This window comes from Belonocnema kinseyi, chromosome 3 (genome assembly GCF_010883055.1).
Source record: "Belonocnema kinseyi isolate 2016_QV_RU_SX_M_011 chromosome 3, B_treatae_v1, whole genome shotgun sequence".
Lineage (NCBI taxonomy): Eukaryota > Metazoa > Arthropoda > Insecta > Hymenoptera > Cynipidae > Belonocnema > Belonocnema kinseyi.
Window position 1 is genome coordinate 96,616,602 of NC_046659.1, and position 8,551 is coordinate 96,625,152.

General features: G+C 29.2%; 1 protein-coding gene across 2 annotated transcripts in view; it reads right to left on the bottom strand.

The window, feature by feature from the left end:
* Positions 1–4,290: 4,290 nt before the first annotated feature.
* The window catches only part of LOC117169195, a 9,158-nt gene continuing 4,897 nt past the window's right edge, over positions 4,291–8,551 (bottom strand). Inside the window, exons 4-5 of one of the 2 annotated variants that reach the window (XM_033355426.1) lie at positions 5,014–5,345; positions 4,291–4,889 (exon numbers count right to left, since the gene is read on the bottom strand). In XM_033355426.1, coding sequence (XP_033211317.1) covers positions 4,788–4,889; positions 5,014–5,345 — 434 coding nt within the window. In that variant the 3' untranslated portion in view covers positions 4,291–4,787. The remainder of the gene's footprint in view (positions 4,890–5,013; positions 5,346–8,551) is intronic. The other variant, XM_033355425.1, reaches the window with a different exon arrangement.

Consider the following 8,551-nt stretch of genomic DNA (forward strand, 5'->3'; position numbering starts at 1 on the left):
GAGTTAGGAAGAGAAAATATGGTTACTAGACAAATTAAGAGAGCATGGAGGTTTGAAGAGAAGCTAAAAAGGGGAGAGGGAAGTAAAATTTCACAAGCATGTCTCGGCGAGATTCGGAACAATGAAGCGAGAGGTAATGTGGGAAATTCAAAATGGGAGGAAGAAAGAAGAAAAATGAGAAGGGTGTGTAATATTCGAGAAGGGGTTATGGAGTGGCAGGACATAGAGTTAGAGCTATTGGTTAAACAAGAAGAAGAGAGATGAAAAAATATTATAGATTCGAAGTACAATAGATGATATATGATGGTCAAAGGGTTAAAGGAACCAGAATATCTGTAAAAAATAAAAAAGGAAGAAAAATGGAGTAGGGTTGTACGGTTCAGAATGGGAGGAGTGAGAGCATGCAGATATTGGATGAATGAAGAGGAGAATTTATGCAGAGTATGTGCATACGAAATGGAGTCATGGGCACATTTATTAGAGAGATGTACAGGAGAGGAAGAGGGACAGTTGAGTGTGGATGAATGTGTAAGATGGATCTTGGATGGTAGTGGACAGGGAGTGATGTGGATGAAGAAATTAGAAGAAGTAAGGGAAAGCAAGGGAGTGCGGCAGAGCCAAACGAGTGATCCTGAAAAGGGATAGTAAAAAACGAAAATTGTTTTCAATATCGTGGAAAATGCATTTTTTATGGTAAGAGGAAACGGATGCCCTGGAAGCTCGCTCATGTTAGGAATTAATATCACTACTGTTACTATTGTCTATCTTACGTAATGCGAAAGAGTAGAATATAAGTAGTAGTTAAGTTAGACTAAGGATGGAATTGTAAATATATGTACAGGGAGCGGAGGCCCTCAAACCCGTAAAAGGGAGAGATTAAATACATACATACAATTTCAACCAAAAAACATTCATAGAAAAAACAAGTTTTTTTTCAATCAAATATTTTTTGTAAAGGAATTCAACTTTCAACTAAAATGATATTTATTTGACTAGAATACATAAATTTTTTAACTAAAGAAGAACATTCAAACAAGAAAATTATCTTGCAAAATCAATTTTCAACTAAAATGTTGAATCTGCAACTGGAATAGTGGAATTTTATACCAAAAAAAAAAATAATTTTCAACCATAAAGATTAAATTTCTAATAAATATAAATTAAATATTAAATTATGACTTAGAATAAACTGAGATAATCTGAAAAACCTGCGATTGTAGATGTAGAAATCTCTTTTATAAATAGATCAAAATTATTAAAATAATGAATACTTGAGTTTTACTTCGAACAGATGTAAATTCCCGGTCATTTGCCGGTCAATTCACCACCATGAACATTGCCGGTTTTATTTACTCTGGCATTTAATGAAACGCAACCATTGTATCGATTACCCTAGATATTTTTTCACTTTTATCATAAGTTTCATGTATAAAAGCAATAAAATCAAAACTTCAAAAAATGTCATGGTACAAAATAAATGTTGGCTAACTAGACTAATTCTTCAGCAAGGATATCAATCTACTGGGAAATAAATACACATTTTTATAAATTAAATTGGGCGGTATATTTCTTCTCACATTACATAGTACATAGGAATATCAAATCTTATAAATTAATGTTCTCTCGTGAAAAATAGTGAAAAAGTATTCGCACTTTCCGTGTAAATAATATGAAATACAAAACGTAAATATTAACTGGCGAATTAAAGGAATAAGATAGAAACTGTGTATATTCGTTACGAATTTTCTTTATAGTCTGTCTTCTCTGTTTTCGCAATAAAGTGAAACAGATGAATGATAAATGCGCAAGCAATATTCTATTGTGATTTTAACAATCAAATGTTTGGACGGAATTGCTTATCATGCTCAGGAGCAAATTCCAATGATAATTTTCGCTGTAGCAAAATGGTTAAGTGCCCTAAAGCTAAAAATCTATGTAAGATTTATGTATGTACACATTAGAGTATTATACACTGCAAATGATTTGTATATATTCTTTCGAACTTTAAAATCAGATTATTTTTACGAAAATAACTTTTTAGCCAATTTCACGATTAATTCGATGACTAAAATCACGAATCTACTACAATAAAATCGACACTAAAGCTTTTAGTTGCTAATAATTGTACTTAGAATCTAATTTGTGAATGAGAATCAACTCCTATCTATACATTTTACGTAAATCTACACATTAAAGTGTTTGTTAATTAAGCTGATGTTTCCACCTAAAATTAAGACACGCACAAAAATAAAATTTGTAACTGTAAAAATAGATTCTACGAACAATGTAATAATTACACATGAGATCAACGATTCAATATAATTTGTTCCTTTTGGAATAGTCATTGACAATAAAAAAATATCAAAATGGACGGATTGCAAAATTAGATTCATTAACTCGAATCAAAATTGTTTACTTAAATGGAAAAGTTTTAGCGTTATTTCAATTCATAACGTTAACCATTGTAGTTGGACCTCAAAAATTCTTTCATAAAAAAAACATTTTATACAAACATTAATACACAAATGTTCAAAAGCTGATATGCTATAAAATTTTTAGGATCTACTTTAGCAATATATATATAACATATATTTTAAACTTTGAAAGGCTATGCCTATTTTGAGAAATATCGCATATCTATACACGCTTATTTTCAGTCTTAAAATTATGGACGGATTTATAGCTAGACACTTGTTTGAAACTTTTGTACATAGTTTATGTTAATAAGGCAAACGTATTCAGAGACTCGTCTTTCTAATACCATATTTGAAAAATTCGACAAGTGCATACGTTATTAAATCTATTGGATAAACTCAAGCCTACCTTACGTCGAGTCTTCTGCATTTGTAAATCTTGAACTTTCCTCAATAAAGTTCCGTAAAAATATCAATTAAGGGACTTTTCAGGTTCACAGGGTGGCCGTTTTAATCACATAAATAATTTCCTGGTCATCTCGCGGTTTTTTCCCGATTCGCAAGCGGTCAATGAAATTTAAAACATTCGAAATATTAAGAATGGTTAGACTGCGATACACCGCCTGGTGACAAAAACCCGAACTAGAAAGAATAGGTACGATTTTAACGTGCATTTTAATTTCAGCATAAAAGTGTTTTAACCATTTTTTTGTGGAGTTTGAAGTATTTAGTCGATGCTAAAAACAAGTTTTTATCGGAAATTAAGAGTTTTAGATGGAATTTACATCCGATATAGTAAAAAACTCATTTTTTGCGAAATATTTTTTTAACAAAAAAAAAAATATTGTACTATTTATTGTGATTTTTAATAGATTATAAAATTAAATGGCCTTATTTTGAAGCAACAATGAACTCAAAGTAAATTTCAATTAATTTATACATGAAATATTTACTATTTAAAAACCTGACCTAAAAATTAGGTTAGAATTCGTATTTCAATTCCAATCGTCTATTATTCGTATTCTTTAAATAATCTGAATAAAATTTGTAACTAAATACATCAATTAAAGTTTATTTAAGCTTGAAATGCATTGAAACTTTCATGAAATAATGAAATAATTGTTTTTTTGTTTAAAAACATTTTTGACAAAAGTGTATTTTTTCAGCAGGTGGCGTAATGGTCGACCACCATTCCCAATAAAGCTAAACAAATTTTCATTTGGAGTCAGAAAAATTTAGCTGCAAATAATTTTAAGCAATCTTAAGTTGGAAATATTAAAAATTAAACGATTACATTTTTGTTATAAACTGAACACTTCTTAAATTAAAAGTCAAAAATATTTTCATTTGAAATCGTTTAAAAATCGTTAGAAAGCTTCGAAATTTTATTTTTTAAATCTTTAAACATCTAGATGTTGTTTGACATTTATTTAAATTTTTTAATATTTTTGAAATTTCGTCAGAAATTCTAAAAAAAAAAAAAGTAAAAACTATTTCCTTAAATCTTCCAGATTCATTCATGACCATTTTGGAAATCTTTTCAAATATTCTTCTAAAAAAATTGTATGCTTGTAAAGACTCATCATTCTTAAAAAGCTTGTAAATTTTTTGTTTGAAATCTGCAAAAATGACACGGAAATTTCAGTACGAATAGCTGGACTTTAGTTTTGAATATTTAATTTATAAATACTGATTTTGCAGGAACAATAAAATCTATATAAGACAATTATTATTTTTTCAAATTAAAAAATGTTTAATGTCCCAATTTTAAACTAAAACAATATTTTTAATTTAATGAAAGCCTTTAATTATAAGATATTCGACTTGAAACCGTTCAATTTTCAACGTTAAAATCTGAAAAATCTTCAATTTTGAACTGATTTCGAATCGTCTTGAAAAATATATTATTATTCACTTTTTAATCCTTAATGTATAGTTCCATTTGAAAAATACTTATAATTGACATTTGTTTGATCAACTAAAAAGCTTTTTTTCTCAAAAATTGACGATTTCAAACGCTACTATTTTTTTTATTTTTTAAACCTTTAAAACTGCATTTGAAAATTCTTTAGATGAAAAATTTACCCTTAAAAATTGAAATACAAAATTTGTAAGTGGAAGATTTTCGAATCATGTATTGTAAACTAAATTGAAAAACGTGAAAATACCCGGTAAACAAATAAATTCAATGTCATTTCCCAGTTTCCCGATCCAGCAGCCACCCTGGGTTCAGTTAATCAAAATAATAAAATCTGATTTTATAAAGACTCAAAAATATCTCGTGGAAGCGAAAAGCGCTTTAAATGTGGCAGTGATATTTCATAAAACTGCTGACGAAAATAATTATTAAGTATGAAGATAGATTAAAATTGATCAATTAACGGGCATCGTTGATACTGTACTGTGTGGAGTTGTAGGACGAGATCCAGCAATGGAGTGTGTCGTCGATGCATTCAAAGACTGCATCGTTCCAATCTGAAATTTCATTAATAGACATTCAGTTCATAGATTTTTTTTTCGTTGAGTAGGTGGGAATGAATTTACGTAGAGCTTTGAACTCGGTAGCGGCAATTATTTCAAAACTGTTTGAATAACTTACTCTCAAGTGTGCCAAATCCTCCAATCTTGTCAAATCACTGAGTTCAATATATAAAGAATGAACGACAAGCCATCCGTAGATGGAGGTCAAGGAAAATACGATCCAAAGAAGACACATTGCGATATTATAGCCGAATATCATGTCATTAACAACACTGCTATATACAAATACGACTAAACGATATCCGGTGAAGACCAAAAAAGACCAGATCCATAAAAGCATTCTCTTTTCGTGTTCCTTTCGCAATGCTTTTATCAAAACTATAGACGTGAATACAATCACTATTGCGCCCAACATCGAAAACAAGGCGAACACAATCAATGAATTCCGAACTGAAATATAAAAGAATAAATTGTAAACTATTTTTTTGAATAGAGGTGCATGAATGTTCCTCACATTCTATTTTACTTAATGTTTATTTCACGAAAATTGTATGAACGAAAAACAATTCAATATAATTTTGATTCATCTGAATAGACAGACAGCATCATTTTTGTTCTTTCTAATTACTATTTACCATAATGTTTATATTTTTGGATTTATGTTTGGCATAATTTTTATTAGTCCAAGTAACTGTTATTATTTTTATTATTAAAAATTATAAATAAACTGAATTTGTTTGACTTAATGGTTGTTTTTCGGATTAACGTTTGACATAATTTTTAGTTTGCCGAACTTTCATTGCTGATTATTTTTATTAAGTATTCTACATGGACATAGGAAACACGGGACTAGGTATGCCATCCTAACTTGGCGAGCGGGGTTGAATCCACGGGAGGGGGGAGAATTCCATGAGTGGGGAGAGCCGCCATCTTGCGATGTGCCATTTTTATTATGCGCACGAGCATTTTTGCCGACAAACTGTGCATGAAAATATAAACATGTGGGCGCTGCCATGTTTGTCGCTGGACATCAAAAGGTTGGCGGACCTTCCCCCCCCCCCCCTAATTGCATCACCCCCACAATGGCATGCCTAGTCCCTTGTTTCCTATGTCCATGGTATTCTAACATTACGTCATACTCCGTCGGTAACGTCGAAATCTATAAGGCCAAATTTTTATATTTCCGAATCAGCATTCTCCATAATTTTACATTCTTTCTCTGATTTGAGTTTCGCGCAACTATTTTCATTCTGTCGCAATTTCCATGAAAAATAAAATTTCTTTTATATGACGACTCGGAAGAATTGAGTATTCTAATATTGCGTTACGCCTGGTCGGTAAGGTCAAAATCTGTAAGGCTATACCATTTGGTGGACTGCAAAGCATTGTTTAGATAGGAGTGTTACTAAAATTAATTAATTTCGGCGAAATTAAGCGATTGGGGAAGTGTGCGATTTGGACAATCCATAAAGAAAAAATATAATGAGCCGTGATTGAGGTTAGGTTTAATTGTTATGATAGCTGGCGGTCAAAATTTTTGAATTTTGGTAGTTCGTTAAAGTGTTTCTCAAAGATGTTAAGAAATTATTTTTGTACTTTGAGCAAACAAAAATGATCAAAGACTGTGATCCTTCTTAGAAATCCGATAAGACTTCTTGAAAATCCTTAAACTTGTCCGACTTTTTTTTAAATCCCTTCGAATTCTTTGCAATCATTTCAAATCTTTCGAAGTATCTCGAAATTGACTAAAAATTATTTAAATCACGTAAAATCTTTAAAATATTCTTAAATTCCTTCAAATCTCTTGACAATCCTTAAAATATTTGAATTTTTTCAAATAACTTAAAATGTTCTCAAAAAACTTTTAAATTAATTGCTTAACATTCTTTAAAGTCACTAAAACTTATGGAAATATTTTTAAATTCTTTAAAAATAAACTTTACAATCCCGTTAAGTCCCTATTTATTCCTCAAAATCACTTGAACTCTTATAAATCCTGTAAGATTTCTTGATAATCCTTAAACTTCTCCGATTTTTTTTTTTGAAATTCCTTCAACTTCTTTATAATCATATAAAATCATTCAAAGTTTCTCGGAACTGACTAAAATTAATTCAAATCTGTTAAAATCCTTTATATTTTAATAACTTCCTTTAAATCTCTTAAAAATCCATAAAATCTTTGCATTTTTTCAAATTCATTAAAAGCTTTTTAAATAACTTCAAAAACTCGCTTTGCATTCTTTAAAATCACTAAAACTGCCTTAAAATCTTACAAATAACTCGTAAATCCTTAAAAAAAATTTGAATTATGATTGAATTATTATTAAATCCTTTAAAAAGAAACTTTAAGATTCCGCTAACTCCCTAGTAATTCCTTGAAATCACTTGAATTCTTAAAAATCTCGTGAGATTTCTTGAAAATCCTTAAAATCCTCGGAATTTTTTTGAACTCCTTTCAATTTCTTTGAAATAATTTAAGATATTTTGAAATTGACTAAAATTAATTCTAATCTTTTAAATCCAAAATACTTTAAATTTTCTTAGGTTCCTTAAAATCTCTTGAAAATCTTTAAATCAATCAATTTCTTTAAATACCTTAAAATCACTTAAAATTTATTAAATCAGCTATTTTAATAAATTTGAATAAGTTTGAAGTCTCTTAAAATTTGTTAAAATCTTTTTAAATAACTTTTTTTAAATAAATTTTTTAATAGCTTTAAAGTCCCTAAAACCGTCTTAAAATCTTTTGAAATTTCTTGTAAATTTTGAAGGATTTTTTTATTCTTTTTAAATCCTTTAAAAGAAAATCTTAAAATCTCGTCAAGTCCCTATAGTAATTCCTTAAAATCACTTGAATTTTCAGAAATTCTGTAAGTTAAAAAAAAATCCTTTAACTCCTGCGAATTTTTTCTCAATCCGTTCAACTTCTTCAAAATCATTTAAAATTTTCGAAATTGAGTACATTTAATTAAAATCCTTTGAATTTTCTTAAATTCCTTAAAATATTTAAAAAAGTTACAACCCTTGAAATATCTTCAAATTCATTAGGATTTTTTTGAAGAACTTTTCAGTAACTCGCTTGAAATTCTTTAAAATCACCTGAACTGCGTTAAAATTTGACAAAATTGCTTGAAAATCCTAAACCTTTTTGGATTCTTTAAAAAATCTGTAAAATTCTTTCAAAATCGTTCAATTTTTCTGCATTCTTTTAAAATCCGTTCAAATTGTTTGAAATCATTAAAAATCTTTCGAGAAATCCCAAGATCACTTAAAGTCTTTTTAAATCTTTTAATTTCTATGATATAAGCTTATTTGATATGAAACTACTTAAGGGCATGTGACACAACTAAATACCTATATTACCGACCTCACTTTTTCGGTTCACTGAATGTTTTTTTGAACCTAAGAACTTTTTTTGTAAATAAAATATCGAGCTGAAACTTTGGAGGAATTATTAGAGTACAATAAAGTACGTTTAGATACTGCATTTTGGTAGGAACTTCACTGAAAATTATTTCATCTTTTTTCTGAACCTCAACATTTTTTCAACAATGAATTCCAACGGCATCAGCCGGTAACGTTGTACACGAAAATACGAAACCTGGCGGCCACTAGACGAGGCTCTAGAGAGTTCGTATTTTCGTTTACAACGTTAC